Source organism: Lycium barbarum, chromosome 3 (genome assembly GCF_019175385.1).
Source record: "Lycium barbarum isolate Lr01 chromosome 3, ASM1917538v2, whole genome shotgun sequence".
Classification (NCBI taxonomy): domain Eukaryota; kingdom Viridiplantae; phylum Streptophyta; class Magnoliopsida; order Solanales; family Solanaceae; genus Lycium; species Lycium barbarum.
In genome coordinates this window covers 87,638,160-87,664,278 of record NC_083339.1, presented here as the reverse complement: position 1 = coordinate 87,664,278, position 26,119 = coordinate 87,638,160, and the positions used below count along the sequence as shown (strand labels likewise).

The 26,119-nt window shown below is 38.5% G+C and overlaps 1 protein-coding gene across 1 annotated transcript in view; it reads left to right on the top strand.

The window, feature by feature from the left end:
* The window catches only part of LOC132630997 (uncharacterized), a 31,253-nt gene extending 10,581 nt beyond the window's left edge, over positions 1 to 20,672 (top strand). The window contains exons 6-8 of the mRNA XM_060346592.1: positions 19,712 to 19,792; positions 20,146 to 20,248; positions 20,326 to 20,672. Of these exons, the coding sequence (XP_060202575.1) occupies positions 19,712 to 19,792; positions 20,146 to 20,248; positions 20,326 to 20,672 (531 nt within the window). The remainder of the gene's footprint in view (positions 1 to 19,711; positions 19,793 to 20,145; positions 20,249 to 20,325) is intronic.
* Positions 20,673 to 26,119: the final 5,447 nt, after the last annotated feature.

Genomic DNA, 26,119 nt, shown 5'->3' with positions numbered 1-26,119 from the left:
TACTACAAACTCTAGCCTTATATCATATGATTATAACAAAAAAACAGCCCACAAACTTAACCCTTTTCCAAATGACGATTCTATTCGCAAGTTCGTGTTTATTTCATTAATTCCCACAATTTAGCTATGGCCTAGTTGATTTTAAAAATATCTACGAGAGGGGGATTCTTACCTCATATGCCACGAAATATTCTTCTTCCACCTTACTGCACTTTAAAGAAATCTCCAATTTCCTTGCTCCTTGGAAGAAGAAGGGAGCAAAAACCTTTACGTTGATCGTGAGAAAATTACACCTCGCTTCTTTGTATGGTCATAACGTTGCTATTTTAAAGAACTAGATATCACGTTGCTACTAAGGGAAATTTGATATAAAAATCATGTTGCTGCACTTTGTTATATACCAAAATAAGGAGCAACAAGTTTCAGCACTTTGTTGAAAATAAATGAAGGAAAAGAGGAATTTTGTTTTGCTAGATAAAATGTCCAGCACATCTTGTATAGAGGTATTGTTTTTGTAAGCAAATGAAATTCATATATAAAGTAACATATATAGGAATGAAATCCAAAAGTAGTAACTTTCCTCTCTTTGAAACTTGGGGTCCGCACACTTACTGTAAAGATGCCACGTATCTCTAATCTATATATTAGTCATAATATCCCCTCTTTCATGATCCCACGTGGAAAGGACATTGTAACCATAAAACTGATCCAAAGAAATTATTAATTAATTTTTTTTCATCCACCATAATCCAAAAATAAATCCGAAAAATATCTCATAAAAATTAATACACATATACTAATATATATTGTAATATCTAGAAATATTTCATCATATTCCAATTTTTTCAATCTAATATCAACAAAACATATTTTTGTACTATAAATTTTTAAAACAGCAAAAGGTAACTTCGATGAAATTTATATCCTCCGATTCTCTTAACCTCTAATCCTCCCAAGACATACTAAACATGAACTTGAACCCTCGTATGCTCAAGATGGACATGTCTAGTCTCGTATAACCTCGAAGATAATCCCACTCCCCAAGTCTATGATGACGAACTCATAATGAAACTCAACGTACAAAAGTATGAGGTGTAACACTAGTCCCCAAATCACGCAACAAGGCCAAATCTAAGACAATATCCAACTCAACTTCATACCCAAAGGCTTGCATGCATTCTCTGACAATATCATCTAAACATACGCTTCGCTAATCAAAGTCTCGCCATAAGATAAACCATAACCTATCTGGAAAGCCGAACAGCAAGTCCTCAATACTCAAACCATGGTCTAGCCCTTCCTTTGAGCTTCGAGATAATGGAAGTCTAATCATATCCGGATATAAAATTAGAATCAAGAAGAAAATACCCAAATAAACCTATTCCTAATCAAGTCCCAAACCCTAACTCATGGAAAGGGGAAAATGAGGGAATTTGAAGGATACCCATAATAGTCTTAGAAGAATTTCGGATCAAAAAGTTAGTTCAAAAAGCTATTCCCAACCTCGGCCAAAATGGTCATTTCATAAGAAAATGGGGGTTCAATAAGGTCAAATTATTAATCTAGGAAGTCATACGAATCCAATGGTACCCATATTGACATACATTAAATTAGAACCTAAAATATCTCCAAAAATAGGAATCCAAACCACGAAGGGTAAAATAGGAAATTTAGTTCAAAATCAGTTTACCCATTACATATGGAGCCTATATAACAAAAATGAGTGAAATCCATCAACTAATTCATATTTAACTGAAGAAAAACCAAGTTCAAGCCTAGGGTTTCAAATCCCCAATTTACCTCCCTTAATTCAAGAATCTTAGCAAGCAAAATGTTACTAAACGATGGAATAATCATAACAAGGTGTTTGGAATCTTACCCAAAAGATAATTCTTGAAAGAGTCTCTTCAAGTCTCCAGAAATTGAGCTTGTAAGATTCTGAGAAACCCAAGCAAATAATAAGAATGAAAACGCCCAGCTGTCCGACCCATATCTGGTGCTAGAATGACCCCAAAGCTCACTTTTGATAAAACTCCAATAGATCCCTTGCGAAATTTCACTCAAGTTAGGCTTTTGAATCACCTCATTTGGCCTTAAAATGAGTGAGATATGGTGGTTTCAATTTCTGGAAGAAGTCAGAAATTTAAAGGACGAGCTCAGTGGCAATTTCATAATTTTCAATAAAAATACACCAGAAAAACCTACACAGCAAAATTTTAGTAAAATGCCCATATCTCCCTCACAGAATGGTGAAATGCAACGATTCTTATTGCTACGGTTATGAAATTACGATACGGATCTAACGGTTCAATCGAAACACAAATCAAAGCTCATTTGCTCATTATGGTACCCTTTTTGCTCAAAACGGCGTCGAAACAAAAAACAAACACCATTCAACCCAAACACATCCGAAACTCATCGGAATCTAACCAAAATTTGTGGACAAGTCCAAAATCATCATACGAACCTGCTCGAACTCTCAAAACATCCAAACGAGACCGTCTTGACCATGGTCAACTCCAAATCATACCAAAAGCTAGTTTCTCCACCAATCACCCAAATCACACCCAAACATCCTAGGAACCGAACCAACGACTCGACTAAGTCATAAATGACATTTTGGACCTAATGGAACTTTCAGAATTTGATTATGGGTACGTTTACCCAAGAGTCAACTTTTGGTCAAACTTCTCAAGCTTAAGCCTTCAAAATTCCAAAACTTAGATTTTCTTTTTCGATTCTCACACGATCACCTAGGGAATGGAGTCACCCATCCCCACAAGTCATAAACATCACAACAAAGCCAACAGAAACAAAAAATCTCAGATCCAAGTCTAATTTCTTCCCGTGAGCATCTTTTCACCATAAATAAGCATATTAAATATTTACCGACTTAATTGTCAAAAATCAACCAGACGAACTCTAATATTAACCCCATCAATTTCCCCACATCATAACTAATATTTCAAATCTAACGGAATATTCAACTTGGCAATCAAAACACGTTTTCCCAAAGTAAACAATTTATCCAAATAATTGAATGCCGGAATTTCCAAAGTGAAACCTTCTCTCGAAGTGAACCAAATGATATTCGTTTGACTTCAACTTTGGTTAGCAAGTCAAAATAATTATAATGGAGCTTCTGGAATAGACGACACGCAAACTAGGTCACCGGTTCTCAAAACGACCGATCGGGTCGTTACATCAAATACAAATTAAACAATCGTTGTCCTCGAACGATAAAAAAGAGTACAAAAGCTGACGGCAACCATGGAATCTCTAAAATAACAACACGGAAGTCTCCACTGCACAAAGTTAAAATCACTGCCTGTTCATCTTATCAGTCAACACATTCTCTAACTTAGCTTAAAAAAAACCCAATTTTTCATATTTCCCACACTCAAAATTTCTTTCACCGATGATCCCTATATAAGAACTGCTTTTGCTGGAATTCTCTAATTCGATATAACTATACCTCTGAACGCGATCGATAGGTCCCACAAACGTTCCTCAAAACAACACAAACCTTTAGATATAGACACAATCATAGCTCACTCTGAATCGGTAAAATATTATGATTCTTTCACCCATCTAAAGCCGTTCTTCGAACCATGATTTCTTCGAAACACATAAACACAAGCCCGAAACCATGACTTACTCTTGCCAGAACAAAGTTCTTGCTTTATTGGAGCAACTCTAAGCAATTCCATCAAATTGATCTTACTCATAGCTGACTTCGCTAGTTTCAAGTCTTCTTAGACCTTCAAATCACAATACAAAAAAAAATGTACCATTGAATACCTTACCGAGCCAAGATCGTAGAAGGCTGACCACTCTAAAGACCTTTCGCAACCATGGTACCTCCTCAAATCTGTACTAAGCTCATTGTAAACCATTGTTCTATCTAAGTAACGGTTCTAAAAAAAATATCATCAATTCCACTAGAAAACCCTAACAAAGCTCAGCAAACCTATCATACCTCAAATCTAAGCCGAAATGCATCGAATCCCTAGTTATCTTCCTGGAAATATAAACATGGACTATTAAGCTTAACTCGAAAAATATTGACCCTGAATAAATGCACAACTCTCGAATATCACCATTAGTCATTTGAACTAGCTCCGAATTTCCTAATCCAATCACAGTTCTCTCTGTAGCGGCCAATTCTAATCTTTTCCTCATGCATAATCAATCATGTCTTTCACCCTCGACTCCAAAAACTAAGTCCTATCCAAGTTGTGAACTTAGTACTGAAGAACTATACCTTATGATTGCAATCTTCATGTTTCTGAACCTTTACCCGACACGCAAATCTGATACAACCCTAAACTTTTTGACGTAAAACCTGAATCCTCATATAATAATTATTTAACCATCGAACCTCTCATTGTATCACCTCAATACGACATATTTTTTTCAAAAGTATCCAGTCTTACTACCGTTATTTTAAATCTCACGCAATTACTCCCAAGTCCTTAATATCTAAAGTGCTCACCCAAGCTATCCAGTTAATTGTCACGACCCAGCTAGGGGCCACGACGGGTACCGGAGCTAGTTACCGAGCACCGCTCACTCTACTACTTATCTTGCTCATTTAATACTCTTTTATCAATTTTACATACCAATTGTAGGAAAATCATATTTAATCGAAACATAAATACTTTATATACATTTGCCTCTCGACCATCAAAATAGTATACATACATATGAAAACCTCTTGTGAGACCATCTAACCCACACTGCGTATCTACGAGCCTTTACTAACATAATGAATACATGGACGGAATAAGACTCTGTCATGCCCAAAATATGCATATATGAATGTACATCAAAAGGATAGCCATGAGCACCTCCGAACAATGGAGTGCTATCTAACAGCTGACAGCTACTGAGGACCCGGGCCAAGCTCTCCTCCCTGTCTACCTGTGGGCATGAACACAGCGTCCGAAGAAAGGACGTCAGTACGAATATTGTACCGAGTATGAGAGGCGTACATAATGAAAGGAAACATCAATAATATGAGGATAACATCAATATGAGACAACTGAATCTGACTGATAATCATACATGAAGTAATGCATGTTGTCTTACTCATCATCATAACATGTATGCATCATATGCAAGCTGCCCGTCCATGTCGGAATGGTGTGATAATCAATAATATTAGCCCGCGTCCAGGCCTCCCGCGTCCGGGGTACCATCTCATGCCGCCCACTAGTGGTGTCTGCCCACACCCGTAGGTCGTGGTGTATCCGTATCGCCACCCGCCGAAGCGGTGTCTGCCCGGCCAACTAGGCCCGGTGTGAAATGCTCATGACATGCTCAATGTAAATGCTCATAGTAATATGCTTATCATAAAATACTTATCTTATCACAATGCGTATATAAGGCTCATGATTAACTTTACTCTATCGGGGTGACAAAAGGTCGTGATCCCCCGATTACATTATGTAGCCATCATGGACATTCCGCCTCACCTTGGAAGGACTAGCACATAAGGTGAGTGTAGGCAAGGAATAACATCATCATCATTCTAGTGCCATCATATCGTATAACTTATCTCATATAGACATTCATGAGTATAAGCTTTTAACTTCTTAGGATGTAAGAACTCATGAAAGGAATAGGGATTCAAGATAAAAGATTCATGCCATGAGAAATAAGGACTAGCCTCACATACCTTGGTCGTTTAGCTAAGATATCGCTCACTTGTTCTCTGTCGATATCACGTCGTTACCTTCATAAGAGAATTCGTATCAACATTAGTAAGCTAACTATAAGAATGCGTCGCTAATTCGAGGAGAAGTCGGACAACGCTTCCTTCGCTCATACTACTTTTCTCACGTTCTATATCAACTCCCAATATTCATAATATTATTCGCAATATCATGATCGACAATCGTCATTTACGTGCTTTTGGCAAAATCCACCATTTTCCTCCAATTTTCCCTTATTTCTACTTCTAGCTCATCCTTGCGTTTTCATGCATTTAATGCTTGTTTCATGATATAAACATCATTTATAACGTGTTAGTACTCACAACACTTCAATATTCATAGTTCGATTCCACTATCATTCATTTATGTCACTATTCACTCAATAATGACCCATTTCTATGTTCTTCTACATTTCAAGTGTCTAAGCTTTCCAATACTTCAAACAATATGGAATAATCATGAAACTTACCTTGGAGGATGGTTGAACAATCCTTAAGTTGAAATACTTCAATTAGCCAAAACCCTAGTTCCACCTTCTTGGGAATTTCTTGACTTAGAAGATCCTCTGATGTGTTCTTACACTTATTTTTATGAATTTGATTTTGATAATCTTGATATCTCCTTTGATTCTCTTGAATTCTTGTGGAGGAAATATTTGGAGGGTTCTAGAAGTCTCTTGAGTTGGTTGAATGAATAATGAGTTGAAATGAGGCTTAGGCCCCCTTTAAAAATCACAAATCTGATCTTTAATGAATTCTTGTCGGGATGAACAGTGGTCGTAAACCACCATATACGGACCGTATTTTGATTTACGGTCCGTCCACTGTGGTCGTATTTAAGCATCCCAGAAACAGAAAGGTTGGCTGGGGATTATGGCAATTTACGACTGAGGTTTACGGTCCGTAAACCAGTTTACGGGCCGTCCTCCAAGTCGTATTTAACCATTCAATGACAGAAAGTTTTGGCTGATGGACATGGTAGTTTACGACCTGGTTTACGGTCCGTAAACCAGTTTACGGGCCGTAAACTGGGTCGTATTTAACCATATTCAACATTTACAGAACGTTGAGATTTTTGACAAGCTGGAGGACGACTGCACTATACGGTCCGTAAATCACTTTACGGCCCGTATAGTGCCATATACGACCACTAGACAGAAAATTTTTCGCAACTTTCTTATTTTCCAAAAATTCTTAATTAGCCATTCCCGACTTAACAAAAAATCATTCACTCAACTTTTCATCATTCCACTCATCATACAAGTACGGAGAAACTTCCGAGGTGTAACATTAATATTACTTGAAGCATAATACACTACCACGATTATGGTCTCATCTCGAAAATATAACTCTAGCCTTCACATAACAGGGATTTCCACAATTTCTTTCCCTTAAACCACACTAACTCATCCACTGAAGAGTGTTACGAAATTTTCCAACTGTGTACCACACAAGCCACTTCCATAAGCCTTAACATGTCGGTTACCTGAAATTTGCTTCTCAGTAGTCGCTGATTGTCACACCCCATTTTTTAACCCCGGAGGGTTAAATTAGAAGTATGACGTATTGGAGATTCCTGTTTTTTTTTTGTTGTTATTTTTAAGGAGTCGCCACCTAATTATTTATGGTGAATTAGGACACCTAAAGTTTATTAAAGCTATGTTTAAAGTTAACTCTGTTTAAGGTCTGCGAAACTTAAGATTCTAGGTAAGGGTTCAATTAGTCTAAAGGGAAGGTATTAGGCACCCTTTAAGACCCATTAACAATGGTTAACCGACCGGACTTAAAATTAATTAGGCTAAGTATAACATTTTAAATATTTTGGAAAATAGCTTATAAGCGTTGCTAAAGTTTTAAAACGTAATAAAGTAATAATGTTATAAAAATAAGATTTGTACAATATAATAATTTGTATGAAAAGAGACTTTAAGGATTATTAAGGGTGAATTTGAAGATGTAATGGTTTTCATGTAGGGACTGAGTTTAGCGAACTTAAATTTTGGATAAAATTGTATTACTATGACAATACCAACTGAAATCTAGCTTTATTATAAATAGGATACAAAGGACATGAGTTTCTTTTTGTTGACTTTATTTGGTTATTTTAGACTAAAGTATACATAGCTGAATAAATCTTAAAAATAATGTTTATAAAGTATACTTGGATTGGTATTTATATATTAGTGACATCTTGAAAGTTTTTAAGATAGTAGAAGTGAATCATGATTCTTTTAGTTCAAAATATGTAGGCATGCTATTTTAAAAAAAGAATCAATTATTCTAAGAAAGATAAATATTATGAATATTATAAATAACTTTAATATAAAAGAAGAAAATGAAACTTTTATGAAATTACTCATTAATTTTTCCTTTAAATTAACTACCCATTATTAAACTAAACCTCGCTAATTCGCTAAAGTCCACCTTAACCTAAGCAAATAAAACAAATAAAGTGTTAGTCATGTAATTACAAATTAAATACACAAAAGTAAAATAAAATGGGAGAGTAAATGATTTAAAGGGCTCAGCCCATTGTGAAACTACTGCTGCTACCGCCACTGTTATGGGCCTCAGCCCAAAATATTATCCTTGGCTGCAGGTGGGCTGACCGGACAGAGGGTACAGATTTTGTTGGGCTTTAGCCCAACGCCAAATGCGGGAGATGACGAGTCCCCGTGGACTCGTATGCGATGTTCATGCATAAAATAAAAGACAAGGATTAGTATATAATCAAGGAATAAGGTTAAATATGCAAAGTATAAACTCAAAGTAGATTAATGGGTTGTATATACGCCATGTATATTTGAAACATGAAATAGAGACAGGGGAAACGAAAGCTACGCAGCTTTTAAAATCTCAACAATGCAACAGCTTATCTTTTGAAAGGTTAAGAAACTTGCGTCTTTCAATCCCAAAACACAGCAATCATTTACCAATAACGCAGTAGTTCAACAAAATGAAATAGCAGCAATTCAACCTCAAATAAGGCAGCAACTAAAGTGTGACAGCAAGTTGCCTCAAGTAAAGTGACTGCTCTTGATCAACAGCCCGAATCTTGACATGCTGCCAGAGCAGCTCGTCAAGATGGCAGCGGCAAATCAAGCGCAGTGCTATTCCTTGTCAAATTTTAGGAACACACGAGATGTTGGAGTGAGTATATATATCATCACATAGTACGGGCATAAAGGTCAAGCAAGCATTACGGATTATATTGAAGTCATATTAGGCTTGAATCACCTAGAGCAACTACGTGACAAGGATCAATGAACTGGATAGGTTCGTATGAATAGAAATTTAATATAGGTAGCTAATAGAACAAATGTCATAGGGGACTTAATATGCTTGCAAGTTTCCTCCAGCGTGCCCTATTAAACAAACATCTACATCAGGATTCTAAATCAAGTATAGCTTGAGCTCACACAAGTCGAATTAGTAAGTCCAAAAGGACTGAACAGTTTCAAAATCAGTTGGTGATACTGAGCTTCGAAGAGGCAGTACCCTCAGGTTTAATGGCATTTTATGTCATCAATGGTATAACATTACAAAGGCGACACTGAAACTAAACTAACATGGATGTCCAACGATTTTATCATTTTATTTTCCCACGGCAGAACAGCAGACAGGGCCAAGCTAACACACACTTGGAATAAAGTTCAGAACCAACGATATATGGAAACTATCCATTTCCTACTTAGATTAACAAAAAAAAACTGATTCTTTAGAGATGCTTTAGACATGAAGGATACAAGCAAAACTTGAAGGCATAGCTGGGCGTCCGAGGAAGTACTCATCTTTTTTTAAACCACCAAATATGACAGAGGGCTTAGTTTTGAATATTAAGAGACAAAGCATGCTATTTGTATTCAATATTTAACAAAATAGAGTCAATAAGAGATTGTTTTCGACAGTCTAGATCTGAACCATAGAACATGCTTATCAGACTAACTGAACAAGACGAATTTATATTGACACTAAACACTTATCAAAAAAACAAATCATTAACTAATACATAGATGCTTAGACTAAAATAAACAGTCTTCTATTACTAAAGTTGTTAACATGCTAATTTAATTAACTAATCCAATAACCGAATCAAATATAAACACAAGCTAATATCCAAATTAATTCGAGCAAACGTCTAATTATGTGCTAGCATTCAGTTAAGCTAAACAACATACAAACATGCTCCTACACTTAATCAAGACATGACAGCTTTATACTAAAACTGAAACTAAACCAAACAAAATTAATCATACCCAACAACCACTAATCAGCATAAAACCCCATATTAAACTAACAAAAACAGACTCCTAATGTTAAGATTATTAAACATGCTTAATCTAACAATTAATCACATATAACCACATACGAATTAGTACTGAAACTAGACCGAGAGGAAGGGTCCTTACACCTTTTGTGCGCAGCGAACTGAAGCTTTGGGGTCTCGAGATCTACTCCACGAACTCGACACGGACAGAGATTGAGCAATAAACAGATGTAGAGTTTTGGTTTGTAAATAGTAGAAAAAAAAATAACAATAGCTTAATGAGAGAGTTTTGTTCTTCCTCCCTCCTTCAACAAAAAGTGTTTTCTGATTTTCAAAGTTCAAAACCAAAACAAAAAAAAGAAACTTAAAACTGTTATGAGAAAGAAAACCCCAAAAATCCCCCTTTTCCTCCTTTTTCTCCCCTAAAACGATTCCACTCGCCTTGTATTTATAGGTTTCATTTGTATTGTAGAAAGAGAAGAGCGTATGAGAGAGACGAAGGAGCGGGGGACAAGGGAAAGTGGAGAGGTAGGCGTGGGGGACAACAGTGAGTGGAAGATGGTGATGATGGAAGAGAGAGACGAGGGAGGTGGCTAGAAGAAGGAGAAAGAGAGGAGGGGAGGGTCGGCTAGGGTTTAGGTGAAGAAGAGAAGGGGAAAAAAATGAAAGAGGAAAAGAGTTTTAGGGGTTTTAATTGTAGTGGGCCGCCGGGTCAAAATGGGTAATGGGCTGGACCGGGTAGTTTAGGATATGGGCTGGACTGAAATTATGTGGGCTGATTTATTTCAATGGCTAATGGGCTGGGTATTTAAAATGTGGGGTTGTTTAATTGGGTAGGGGAATAACATTGTATTTTAAGTCATTAATTTGGCTGAAAATTGTTGAACCTTCCTCCTCTATTTAATTATTTTTGGGTTTCTAATTTAATAACCAGTACAACATATACTATGTGAAGACAATTAATAATTAATATGTACTAAAAGATTTTATAAAGTATTGTCTTGTAATTAATTTAACAATTCCAAACACAAAAAATGAAACGATGATGGACATTTAAAATCTGCGATAAAGTAATGCTCGCGGTGTTGAAAATAACAGTAGCGATATTAATAGTAGTAGCAATAATAATAAATAATAAAAAAAATAATAGCGAAAATAAAGTATTTAGCTTGTCAATAAATTTAGAACCCCGAGTAAATTAAAATAAAGGAGGGACAAAATTGGGTGTCAACACTGATCATGAAACCTCACGGAACTCTGTCGTATCACTTAGTCCGTTTTTGTAGATTTCCTTCTTTAAGTGTACTCAACAATCACACCCCATCTGAAATATGCAAGAAAAAAAAACACCACAATCCTGACTGACCCAAGTAATCCCGAAGATGTACCTCATTCTTATCGATTCTCAATCAATTATACCTTTTCTTGACTATTCAATTCCTCAATTTCTATCGGTTCACATACACCACCATCGTCTGACCATTACTCAAACCCACTCAGTATGCCGCATTCTCTATACCCTGGAGTTCCCTTAATTTGCTCAACTCTAAAATTGATTACTTTCTAAATCCAGCATATCATATACACAGTCCTACTAATTCCCCCACGTATCTCCACCAAGGTGCCTTTGCTCAAATTCTCTTAAATCAAATTCCGAAATGTTCTCCACAACTCGAATTAATTCAAACCTCATCATTGATTTACCACTTCGAAGGTCCCAATTGTCGAACCAGAACACCTCTAACCATTCACGCGATTTTCCCTTTCATTCGACCAACTCAACTGAGTAGCAACACCAGTAATAGTAGGAGCTAGCCGAAACTTACACAACGGTTACAAAGCCCTCAACCCTAATCCAATATTAGGTGAAACGCCCAATAGTCCTTCAGTAGTAAAACATCACACTTGTCCAATACTAGAGTCATCCTTACTAGTCAACCACTGGCTCTCATTGGCCCATGACATAACCAAACATACCAACTCAGCACTGAACCCTTATGTCTATTCTACCATGTATGACCGCAACATAACTCTCAAATCAACTAGCTCTTGATTCCACAATATCCTTACCATTCCTCTAAACACGAAGATCTGGTGAACCTACCCTTTACTGAAGGACTAGGACCACAGTTACCCAATATCTTAAGTCCCCACTCGTCACAAGTAACCTTGCTTTTAGATCTAGAACCGATAATCGTTTCCCTGAAAGAACCCACAACCACTAGCAATCGAATATGAAATCCACTCTCATACCTATTTGCAACCTTATCCTAACAAGTGCGGCAGATACCAATTTTTCTCCTCCCAATAACTGATTAGTCTATCCAAATACTCTTCCTTACACCTCCGTCCCATTAACATGAAAAATACTCATATCAAAATCCTAAGAAATCTTACTTCACTACACGTTCCCCATAATAAACAAGTCTTAATCACAATCCCGCACAGCTGAACCCTCAAGCCATAGCTAGAAATTGAACTTAGTCACATATCCGAATCAGGACAACACGTCGCGTACCATACTATCATGACCCAACCCGCCATGACTGGCACCTAACTAAATCCTAGTGGGCGAACCAGCACACAAGATCTCTATTCATTCAAGTCTGATTTTATATTAAGCAAGTCAAACGATTATACTCATTCACGCATCAATTAAACTGGGTAAGTCATGCCATAAAATATTAAGACAAGTGCGGAAGTCTAACTACTACAAATTCCCCAAAATCCGAAAGTCATCGTACATGACTCTAAGCCAAAACACGTCTAAGAACTGAAATCTACCTAATGAATATTCACAATGTCCAGAGAAAGAAAAGACATCATAAGTAAAAGATCCTCGGGCGGCTTGGCATGAGAAGGAGCTCACCCCAAAATTCGTCAGCAAATATCCTCCACGCTAGTTATGAGGACGAGTAGCGGTCTCTATATCAAAATTTGCACTCAAAGAATGCAAAAAGGTAGTATCAGTACAAACACTATGTATTGGCAAGCATCATAGGCCGACTAAGATTAGTATCATGCATATCTTATGAAATCACTAAAATCAACAAGCCAATAAATCATACACGAATATCAATACATCACAACAAGTCAAACACAGACGAACACAACAAATCACCGAATTGCCAAGAATCACAAACACGTTAACTACAATGGAGATAAAAGTACACTATACCCTCACTCGCTGGACACACATGCTATCTGATGTCATAGATCAGTAGTCATGACCTGCAGGGGACCCATGGTGTCCATGTACCACTCGTTCTAGAACACTCCTCGGACCTGAGCATAACCTCCGCTCCGGAACGAACCTCGGTCGCGGGATATAAAAATAAACCTCTCATTTTCGGAACTAACCTCGGACCACGAACCCATAAGCTAGGCCACATATGTGCCATGTCATACCTTTTACAGAACAGTGTTTCTTACCTTCTCAATAACCATATTCACCTTATCATTTCATTTCATAATACCCTGGAGAAGACTATATTAACTTCTCATCATAATACATCCATTGCAGATTAACTCACACAGGAATAATGGCATGAAGCCTACACAACATTCAATCAAAAGAACATAGGAGCATAACCACACAATATAATGTAATGAATACTAGACATGCTTTCTCCTAATAAAATCACAAACATACATTCAACTAACCAAAGTCTAACTCAAGTAAACCTTAACCTACATCAAAGCAGAGCTGAAACAATGCAAGTCCCTCTGGTACATCCTTCCCTTTCCTCAAAGCCGCAAAACGCTCAAAGTCTAGAAATAGAGGGCTCAATGAGTCTTAATACTCAATCACAAGTTCCAACACAAGAATGCCCTTCCCTTACCCCATTCCAAGGGCTGGATGATTTTCTAGGTGATAAACAACGTATTTAGACCCTTAGAAATCATTCATCATCAATTTATAACAACATTCTATCACTATTCCCATTACAAGTAGTTTTCTATGGCAAGACACAATTTTTATAGAACCCTAGGTCTCCAATCAATTAGTTTATGTCTCTAAATGTTCAATTTATGACAAATTGCAACTAAACAATGCATTTAGATGATAAGTAAGCGATAATAATCATAACCCATCAAGTTTAGAAGTTTCATTAATATTCTAGGGTTTCTAATTCAATTTCACCATTAAAGACCCATGGGGATGATTACAATAATGAAGGGGAAAGGAATGATAGAATGAAAGCAATGGAACTTACTGCATAAGATTGTCTTGCCCTAGCTTGAAAATTCTCTCTAAGTATTTTTTGGGAAGTGTGTTGGGGTGTTATGAATGAGATAATAAAACTAAAGCATTTAAAACCCGGATTCTGCCTCCCGTCGACCGCTGCGGCGGTCGCTACACCACTGCAGCGGTCCCGCTATAGCCGTCAAGTGACCGCTATAGCGGTCCCCAGTTTTCTTGTCTGACCCCTATGGCGGTCGTTTCACCGCTATAGCGGTACCGCCTTAGCGGTCCACCTTCTGCCATAGTGGCCACCAAAGAAATGGCTGGCCGCTGGAAGCGGTTGACGCACCGCTACAGCGGTACCGCCGCTATGGTAATCCCACCGCTGTAGCTGTCCAATTTGGGCAGTGAGATCGGTTTCTATCAAGTTTTCCCCCCATCACCCCACATTTCATCCAAGGCCTTAAAACACCAAACGAAACATGTATACATAGAAAAAGACGCCCTACGAATCCACCCGCGGCCTCGGAACTCCCAATGGAGTCTTAAATTTCCATAACGACCGGAAGGGTCATTACACCAGATACCAATTAACACACCGTTCATCCCCGAATGGATAAGAATGAGAATCTAGGGAGGAGTTATCTGATTCAGCGAAAAGCTGAGGGTATTTATTACGTATATCCGCCTCTGTTTCCCAAGTGGCTTCTTCCAGTGGTCGATTCTTCCGTTGAACTTTTACAGAGGCTATTTCCTTCGACCTCAACTTGCGGACATCCCTGTCTAAGATAACAATGGGCTTTTCCTCATATGTCATATTTTCATCTAACAACACCGAATCCCAACGAATGATATAGGAACCATCACCGTGGTACCTCTTCAACATGGACATATGGAACACCAGATGAACGTTCGATAACCCGGAGGTAAAGCCAACTTGTAAGCCACCTCCCCTACACGTTTGAGAATCTCAAATGGACCAATGAACCTTGGGCTAAGCTTGCCCTTTTTCCCAAACCTCATCACACCCTTCATGGGTGAGACCTTCAATAGCATTTGCTCCCCTTCCTCAAACTCAAGATCTCGGACCTTGCGGTCCACATACTCTTTCTGCCTATTCTGTGCTGCTAACAGCTTGGCTTGAATCACCTTCACCTTCTCTAGGACTCTTTCAGAAGATCAGTGCCCCAAGGCCTTACCTCAAACGCATCGAACCACCCAATAGGAGACCTACACCTCTTCCCATAGAACTACTCAAACAGAGCCATATCAATACTCGAGTGATAGCTATTATTGTAAGCAAATTTGGCTAAAGGCTAGAACTGATCCTAATGCCCACTGAAATCTATCACGCATGCACGCAGCATATCCTCCGAAACCTGAATAGTACGCTCAGACTGCCCGTCAGTCTGAGAATGGAAGGCGGTGCTAAGATCTAACCTCGTACCCAACTCCTTATGCAAACACTCCCAAAACCTGGATTGAACGTGGTGCCCCTGTCGGACACGATGGAGATAGGAACCCCGTGGAGTCTAAGTACCTCCCGAATGTAAACCTTAGCCAACTTCTTTGCATCATAAGTTATCTTTACCGGAACGAAGTGGGCAGCCTTAGTCAACCTATCAACAATAACCCAGACGGAGTCAAACTTCCCTAACGTCTTCGGAAGACCCACTACAAAATCCATGGCTATTCTTTCCCATTTCCATTCTGGAATGGGCATTCTCTGCAATGTACCCCCAGGTTTTTGATGTTCATACTTCACCTGTTGGCAATTTAAACACTGCGCAACGAATTCCACAATATCCCGCTTCATCCTAGTCCACCAGTAATGTTGCGTCAAATCACGATACATCTTAGTGACACCACGGTGGATAGAATACGTCAAACTATGAGCCTCTGTCAGAATGGTCTTAATCAAGTCGCCCACGCGTGGTACAGACTCGCCCTTTGATTCGCAGCACGCCCTCCTCATCAATCACGGCCTCCTTAGCCTCACCATGTAACACCTTATCTCGTATTTTACATAGCTTAGCATCTTCAAACTGGTTAGCCTTAATCTGCTCTAAAAATGATGACCGCTCCATGACACAAGCCAACACCTTGCCTGTGTTAGAGATATCCAGTCTCATAAAACTGTTAGCTAGAGTCTGCACCTCTCTCGCCAATGGACGCTCAGAAGAAATTAAATGAGCCAGACTCCCCATACTAACCGACTTCTGGCTCAATGCATCAGCTACTACTATCACGAACCAACCGGTGATCCGTGACGGGAGACTGACCTCTAGCGACCAAACACCCTTATACTCGTATCTGAAATATACTGAACATCAAAGGCTCATGAATGGGACAACAAATCTCAGAAAAAGGAAACATCAGAACTCTATACAATCTGCATACATATATACACAATCATGCGAAAGAACAGTGCAAGCCAGTTAGGCTGCTACATATACTGTACACAAAAAGCATAGAAGCCGACAAGGCTACATCGTCTGACTAATACATACAACTGTCTACAAACCTCTACTGGAATAAAAGTTGCAGAAAGGACGGGATAGGGCCCTGTCATACCCATATGCATACACATCTCAAAAGGGGCATACCAAAACTGACTGTAGCTCCGGATCGAATGGAGCGTACTGACCACTGCTAAATCTAGAGGTCCTACTGAGCTAGACCACCTGTCTGTCTCCCTGTACCTGTGGCCATGAACGCAGCCCCCCGATCAACGAGGAGTCAGTACGGATAATGTACTGAGCATGTAAAACATATGAGCAACATCATATATATATATATACACATGGGAATCATGGATAAGATCTGAACTCATAAGCTGAAATGACTGATTGCATGTACTTGTATGAACTAGTGTCTGCATAAATCTGTATATATCTAACAATGCCTCTGTGGGCGCATAATATGCATGCTCATGCCTATCAATGAAGGTCATACATCAGTATATAGGTGCATATATAACGCCTGATATATGCGCGTATATAATGCCTGTCTCTTTTATCATATCGTATCGGCCTCTCTGCGGTCATCATCATATACATTGTTGCGATACTTGCAGCCTGATTCTCATATCATCATAATACTGCACCAGCTGATCAGGTGGAAATGCGTATATAACGCCTGCTCCTTTCCATACCCCATATACATATAATACTTGCATACATAACTCCTTCTAGTCACAGGTCAACACACACACACACACACACACACACACACACACACATATATATATATATATATATATATATATATATATATAAAAAAATGAATGTAATGAATTAATAACTGTATACAAAAAACTGGACCCATGAACAGAAGGAATAATCATAAAGGGGGTACATGAACATCAAGGACTGAAATACTCCTAATACTTCTAAGAGTAGAGTAATATGAAATCTCGCTTACTCGCTTGTTAGATCACATCATAGAATCATGCCAAAAGAAGGAAAGGATAGCCTTAACATACCTTGACGTATATCAAATTGTCCAACTCCTACTTCTCGACTTGTAAATCTACAATTAAGATAACATAGACTTCGTTAGACTATGTACTCCACTTGCTAACCTCCTTTAGATGCATAGAGATCTTAACGAATCATGGACAACATTTCTCTCATACGCTAAACAACTCTTCAACTTCTCATTCACTTTAATACCAACCATAACCACAATAACAACATTTATATATCAAAATATATTCCAATCCATTCCCAATCATCTCTCCAAGTAACCCTAAGCTACCATTGTGTCTTTCATCAACTTACCACTTTCACAATTACCCCCTCTTTACTTAGAATCACTAAAACTCTTGATACTCAACTTAAATACAAGGGTAGAAATCATTTACATACCTTGAGGGGTCTAGAATCCCAAGAATCACTTCACTATAACTTCCTAAGCTCCACAACTTAAAGATACCCTAGGAGCAACCTTTCTTCTTCACCATCTCGGGTTTACGGGGTCCGGGTCTTGTCAAATCTTCACTAATATGATGAAAATATTGGGAGGAAATATTTTAGGGTTTTCTGATTTTCGGAAGGAGGAAAATATGAAATGAAGTTGTGACCCACATATTTATACTTGGAGAATTAACAGCTTCAGTGGTCCGATTCGACGAGCGGGTCGACGACCCGTCGACTTGTCGACGGTTCATCGACATGCTCATCGACCTGTGCCTGTAGAATGCAGGGCTGCGGAACCTTGTCGACGCCGCACAATGACGGCCCGTCAACAGGTTCGACGACCCATCGATCATGACTGGTGTCTACAGACTTTTCCAATTCAGTTCAGATCGCGTCGATTCGATTCGTTCAACTTCTAATCCTGTAAATCGCCAGGAATACCTGTTGGTACCATTGCACACAGGGTAGGGCACTTTCTATCTCCAAAAACTCGGGCTCAGGTCTCAATCCCCAAGGCCTACCCAACTAAGAAATCATAAGTTCTACCACTACGAAAACGAGGGGTGTAACTACATTCGCCTTACCAGGGTGATACAAAGGGATTGGCGTGCGAGTGGTTAGAGGTGTTTAGATTCGATAATTGAGGTAAGCGGTGATTCTTCGAGGACTAGTAACGTCAAGGATTTGAGTAAGGGATTAGAAAACATGGATACTTGAAATGGTAGATCAATGATAGGTTAACTGAGTTAAGTTCGGGGTAACATTCCAGAAATTGAGTAAAGAAATTCGAGCAAGGACGCTTCAGTGAGATACATGAGGATATTAGTAAGACTGTTAGATGATACGCTGGATTTCGAGAGTGTTAAATCTAGGGTTGTAAGCGTTAAGCAAACTCTAATGTGCAAAGTGTGTGGTATGATCCTATCTCCAGGATTGATTCGGCTAGCTTACAAAACTTATGATTATGTGGTGTTCGATTGAGTGGATTCAAGGATTGATAACGGTATCAATGATCGTGAATTGATTAGAAATTGGGAAATTAACGAGTCGATAAAAAGTATAGTTAATCGAGAGTCGGCAAAAATGAGGTACATCATTGGATTACTTGAGTCTATTGAGATTGTGGCGTCGTTGTCTTGCATACTCAGATGAGGTGTGATTGTTGCGTGAGCCTAAGGAAGAAAGTCTACAGAATGGACTAAGTGATATGAGGAAAATTTCGCGAGGATCGTGATCGGTAACTAGTGATTAGCATATTTCAGTGAACCGACATGCTGAGGTTTATAAGAAGTGTCTTGGTTGTATATCGTTGGTTAAGTTTCATAAAATTCTATAGTGGATGAGTTAGCATGCTTTAAGAGAAAATATTTGTGGAATCCCTATCATGTGAGGACTAGAGTTATATTTTCGAGGTGAGACCCTACTCGTGGTAATATATTATGTTGCAAGTAATATTGACTGGATAGTATGGGTAAGCGCTTTTGGTTATTAAAGACTTGGGGGTAGTTGCGTGAGATTTAGAGTGGCAGTGTAAGATTGGATACTTTTGGAAAATTTATGGGCATATCGAGGGGATACAATGAGAGGTTCAATGATTAAATGATTATTATGTGAGGCTTCAGGTTTTGTGTCAAAAAGCTCAGGGTGGTATCGGATTTGCGGGACGGGTAAAGGTTGGGAAACATAAAGATTGGAATCGTAAGGTATAGCCTTTCGGTACTAAGTATATAACTTGGATAGGACTCAACTTGTATAGTCGAGGGTAATAGACATAATTTGTTATGCGTGAGGAAAAGATTAGAATTGGCTGCCACAGATGTGCGATGACACTGTGATTGGTTTTTGAAATTCGGAGTCAGTTCAAATGACTATTGGTGATATTCGAGAGTTGTGCATTCATTCAGGGTCAGCATTGTTCGAGTTAAGCTTAATGGTCTATGGTTATATTTCCAGGAAGACATTTAAGGATTTGATATGTTTCGGCTCAGATTTGAGGTAGGATAGATTTACTAAGCTTTGTCAGGGTTTTCTAGTAGATTTGATGATATTTTCTCAGAACAGTTACTTGGATAGAATAGTGGTTTACAATGAGCTTAGCACAAATTTGAGGAGGAACTGTTGTGCAAGAGGTCTTTACAGTGACCAGTTGGGTTCCGATGGTGATTTGAAGGTTTAAGAAGACTTGGAACTAGCCAAATTGGCTGTCAGTAAGATCAGTTTTGATGGAATTTCGTAGAGAACTCAGATGAATCAAGGAATCTTTCTGGGGACAGTAAGTCATGGTTTGAGGTTTGTGGTGTGTATGTTCATGTGGTTCTAAGAAATCACGGTGCGAACAATGGCTTTAGCAAGTGCGAAGGAAAGGTTAACAGAATCAGAATATCTTCTCGATTCAGAATGGGCTATGGTTTGTGGCCATGTTTCGAAGGATTGCGTTGGTTTGGGAAAGTGGTTGTGGGACCTATTGATCGCATTCAGAGTTGTGGTTTTATCAATCAGAGAATTCGAGCAAAAGCAATTTGTTTATTTGAGGATCAATTGTGGGGGAAATTCGAATATGTAGATATGATAATTGGAGCTTGAGCTAAGTTTAGAGAGTTGTGATTGGTAAAGGGAGCGATCACGTTTTCTAAATATTACACCCAATAAGGGTGTCATGCGATGTGGGAAAGAGAGAAAGTGGGCCCGAGGTGTATTGGCCTGTTTGAGGCTATCCGTTGTATTGATCCTTTTTTTTGTGAGTTAGTTTTTCACCAGGCCGGTCAGGTGTTCATCCGGTCTTCCATGTTTCTCTGTTGAAGAAGTACCATTCGGATGGTTCCAGTTTTGTTTGATGAGAATCTTTCCTACAAGGAGAAGTTCGTCATGCGTTCTAGATATCAATTGTTGCATACTCAAGTATCTTTCCCCGTTCTCTTCCTTATCACTCGAGGACGAACGATGGTTTAATTGGTATCTGATGCAACGACCCGTTTGGTCATTATTACTTTTTTGATACTTTTGACCCTTTTCTGAGCTTGTTTAGCTCACATTTGACCCGAGGGGACCATTGACATGCTTACTGAGGTCTTTGGATGTGATTTGGGTGACTTTGTTTGAAATTTGGGCTTAAAGCAAAAAAAGTTGACTCAAAGTTGACTTTTGGGTGAACGGACCTTTTTTGGGAATCCATCGATTTCGAGAGGTCCGAATGGTCTTTTAGAACTTGTGTGTATATTCAGTTTGGTTCCAAATGCACTCGGGTGCATTTTGAGACTTGGGTTGGGAAGTTAATTTTGAGGTATCGGGGGTTTGACTTGGTCAACGAGACATCCGTTAGAAATGTTTGGGGCTATGAGGGAGTTCGTAGCACATTTTTATGTATGTCTGCATATATGGTGTCCCGCTTTAGCGGCAGCGGTACCGCATTAGCAATGGCCCTGCGGCTGCGGTGTCGTTGTATATCTTGGGCAGGAACGCAAAAGTAAACTGAACCGCTAGAGCGGTGAAGGGACCACTGAAGTGGGTGACGGGCAGTTAGATTCACTAAATGTGTGTTAAAAGCCCAAAGTCCTTCATGCAATACCACTCCGAAAATAGAGCTATATTGGGAGCATATCAAGGCATTTCTTGGGGTAAAATCATTGTAGTAAGTCCTTCCATCTTCATTGTTATTCCATATTCCATTTATCACCTTAGGAATCCATTAAACATGCTAGTTTCCATAAGAAATGGTGAATTGAAAGAGGGTTTTGTGGGTTCTTCATTCTAGGCTACTAAATCTTGAATTATTGATTAGGTCAGCTTTATTAAGCATGGATTTGATGATTAGAAACTATTATTGCATGATTCCTTCCTAATTAGTAGATAATTTATGGAATTGCGAGTTAGGGTTTATACCCAAATTTGGGGGTTTTGCCTAGATTCTGAATTTAAGTGGTTTGTTAGTTCTTCTAGCTTATAATTGATGGGAGTTGATCACCTAGAACATTAATTTCATGTTGAGACCTATAGATTTCTAATTTCATCTTTCTAGTTCGTAAACCCCATCCTATAGGTTGAGATTTGGGTCTTGAATAGTAGTAAAGGTTGAATGATGTTTCTTGATTCTAATTGAATGATTCATATATGATTATACTTCCATTATCTCGAGGCTCAAATGAAGGTCAAGACTAAGGTTTGACTATTGGAGATTTTGCTATTCGTCTTTCCAGGAAGGTTACGGTTTACCTTATGGTGAGACTTCGATTAGTGTTGCGTATGTTTAGATGATATTGTCGGAGAATGCATGTAAACCTTTGGATATGAAGTTGGGTTTGATATTGTCTTAGGTTGGGCCTTGTTGTGTGATTTGGGGGCTAGCCACATATCGCGTTGTTGACTTTTCTTGTCCTATTTACTTATTGGCTCGTTGCCACGTTGAGACATCGGATATTAGTGATTAGTGATATATCATGGCTATTGTTACACCCCAGAAAATTTCGTGTTACTAAGGCTACAGACGGCTTAATGTGAGCTCAAGGAGGAGCAAATATTACAAGTATAAAGAATGAAATTCTACTGTAGTAGTATGAGGATAGCATGAGTATGATATTTGGAATTCGTACAATATGATTGGGATGATACGTTAAAAGATATATAGCCCTCGTAACCGTAAGCTAAGGTGGGGCCCACATGATGGGATTTTTATAAAGGACATATGATAAGTTATATGGACAATATATGTGAAGTTAAACACAACTCAAGAAGGACCCTTGAGCCAAATCCAAGTGTAAGCCCTCCAAAACGATGTTTTTAAGTTACGCTTTCGGGTGATCTGACTTCGGGAGACCATAACCCCATCATTATTTGGGAATTTGGGAAAACCACAAATATGAAAGTTGTAGATATTTGAATTATCTTTCCAACCATAGGTCGTGGGCATTCACACGACATAGGGGTAAAAGGTTATGGACGTTTTAATGCAGCAAGGTCAAGTTGGGCAGTGGGCTCGGCCCAACCTGACTCAAAGTCGGTAGGAACCGACCCAAGACCCATATATAAGGGAAAAATGCATACAAATTCATTCATTTACAAATCAAGCAGTCCACAAACTTTTAGAGAGAGCCAACCCGACTCAAGGTCGGTGGGAACCGACCGAAGATCCATATATAAGGGAAAAATGCATACAAATTCATTCATTTACAAATCAAGCAGTCCACAAACTTTTAGAGAGAGAGAGAGAGAGAGAGAGAGAGGGAGGATATTTGGAAAGAGAAAGTGGAGAATCGAGCAAGTTCGAGGCCCCGAATCCCCAGGCTCGTGAAGGATAAAGTGTAGTACGGGTTGTTGTCGTCGTTCTAAGCTAATTATTGAGCTTGGAGGATGATATTTCCTGATTGATCTGCTGCTAAGGTATGTATAAGGTTCCTCTTAAGTTATTAAAGTGTTTATTTTGAATTTTAACGGATTAGAACGGAGGAAATAATGTTAAAAGCTCGTTTGGCATTTTTGGGAGGTTTATGAAGGTGGGGCTGCTTCAGTGGAGTTAAATGGATGGAAATATCTGAGTTATGATGTATGTTGATTTTCGATATTGTTGTTTGACGTTGTTGCTGATAATTTAGCTGAATTGGATTTTCGGTTTTGTCCAGTTTGTAAAGGAAATGCTGTCGAAATTCCGTTAGAAATAAAGATAAGTTTAAGGGATTGATTTTAAGGATATATATTGGATGGATTGTTGCAGTAAATTAAGTATATTGTTGTGTTTTTGAGATTTATTTGTTGTTGGGCTTTTGTGGTGATATACCAAATTGGGAGATACTAATGATATTGGGGAGATGCTGCCCGTTTCGTTTTAGAATTAAGTTATCAATTAATATATATGATATATGAAAGCCTTCTTAAGTCACGTGCATATTCTTATGATTATACGTTTGGCATACTAATTGTGAAAAGTTCGTGATTAAGTTGAGTTCCTTGGACGACGTAAGGTATGTAAAGCTATCCCTTCTTTCTTTTTGGCATGATCTATGTGAGACAAATAGACGACGAATGTATAAACTCCAAAGAAACTCCTACTCTTAGAGACACTGGGATGGATAATGTTCTTGATTTCCAGAAGCTATTTCATTATGTCTTGATACGTGTCTATGATTCCAGAAGTCCTATTTTGATATAATCCATAATGACATTCGAGGGGTACTGACATGACTGTTGTCTTTGATTCTCAAGTGTTGTTAGTTCATTCTAATTATTCTATTGAGTCTCAGATGATGATTTAGTTTGCATATGGTTACTCAGTACTCAGCTTGTGCATGCCGTAATATATCTTTCACCGAGTCCCGAGCCGGGTATGTTTTTGTGCACAGTTTCACTGCATTGTTCACCGAGCCCCTCACTAGAGGGTCGGGTACGTATATATATATATGTGTGTGTGTGTGTGTGTGTGTGATGATATGATGATCTGATGATGGCACCGAGTCCCATGATGGGTTGGTATGGTATATGATGACTTTATTCACCAAGTCCCATAATGGGCCGGATATAGTATATGATATAGACATGCATGATTTTCATCTCGTAAGGCACAGGTTCATTGGTATTCTTGATTAGCATGCTTGCCTTCTGTTACCTTTTATTCAGTCTTGATCTTCTTTATTGTATTTCATGCTTTATATACTCAGTACATATCTCGTAGTGACCCCCTTTCTTCGGGGGGCTGCGTTACATGCCCGCAGGTACAGATACTCGATTTGGTGATCCTTCAGCCTAGGTGTTATATCCCGCATTTTGTGCGTTCGGATAATTCAAGATAATTGCGGGAAGGTACCAAGCAAGGCCATATTTTTACTTTGTTTGGCATACAAGTTGCTTATGAAAATTTTGAAGTGGAAATATTAAGAAAGGCTAGGGGTAAGAAGGGAAATTCGCAATACGACTCATGAAAATATGGAGGGAGGCTACGGGCAAATTTGAAATTTAAAAAAATATATATATAATTCTTCATGAGTTGTAAGACCAAAAAAAAAAATATGGGCTTGGAAATTAAAATGGACCACTTGGCCATCCATATGGGTGGGCTTAGGCCCACAAAATAATTAATGAATGGGTATTAAAAGATGATTTAGTCATCTTAATTCTCACTTCATCCTCTAGAAATTTCAAGAGCTTTAGAAAGAAAAGAGAAGGAGAAAAAAAAAATTGTCAAGGCCATTCGGCCCTTTCAAAAAAAAAAAAAAAAAAAAGAGGTTGTTCAAATTATTTCTCCTAGCCAAATAATCCATTGAAGGGTTCTTGGCAAGGTGAAGGGTTCTTTGGAGCAAGAAGAATACATATCTTTGCAAGCTTACAATTTTAGCCAAGTGAGGAATCAAAGGAAAAAAAGGTAAGGTTTAATCCTTTTCTTATATGTTATGGGTGCTTGAGTATGTTGTAGCATATAAAGATGGGTGAAACTCATGAAATATAGATATGTGTGTGGTGGCCGAATGGGGTAGTGTAATGGTAGGGTGTGATGAATTGATTTCATGTAGAATTTTAATTGTTGTTATGGTAGATTCTATGATGAAAAATGAGGATTTAAGGGTTAGGAGTGAAGTTGAGGTTGTTTGTGAATTATGGGGAAAAAAAAGTAAGAATGATATTAGTATGGTTTCTTATAATTGTGATAATGATATTGCTAATGTGTCGGGTGGAGTAGTATGTCGATTGAGTCACTTTGAATGTTATGCGAATTGAATTGAATATGAATGGAGCGTCGTTGAATTGTGTGACGAAGGTTGCTAATGTTAGAATGTATCTTGGGTTGATTGTTGAAATTGTTAGTACGATTGTTGGCATTGTTGTTGATAGTTTGGCCGGGTTGAATTCCCGGATTACTCTTGATTAAAATTGGCCAAGTTAGATTTTTGGGGATGGTGTATTTACAGGGGAAGTGCTGCCGAAATTTCGGTAGACAAAGTGTTAGTTTAGGATGAGATTCTTGGATATTCATAGCTAATGTTTGTATTCATCAACATTGTTATAGATTTTGCGAAGGCCAAGAGTTAAGTTGGATTGACTAAGGAAGT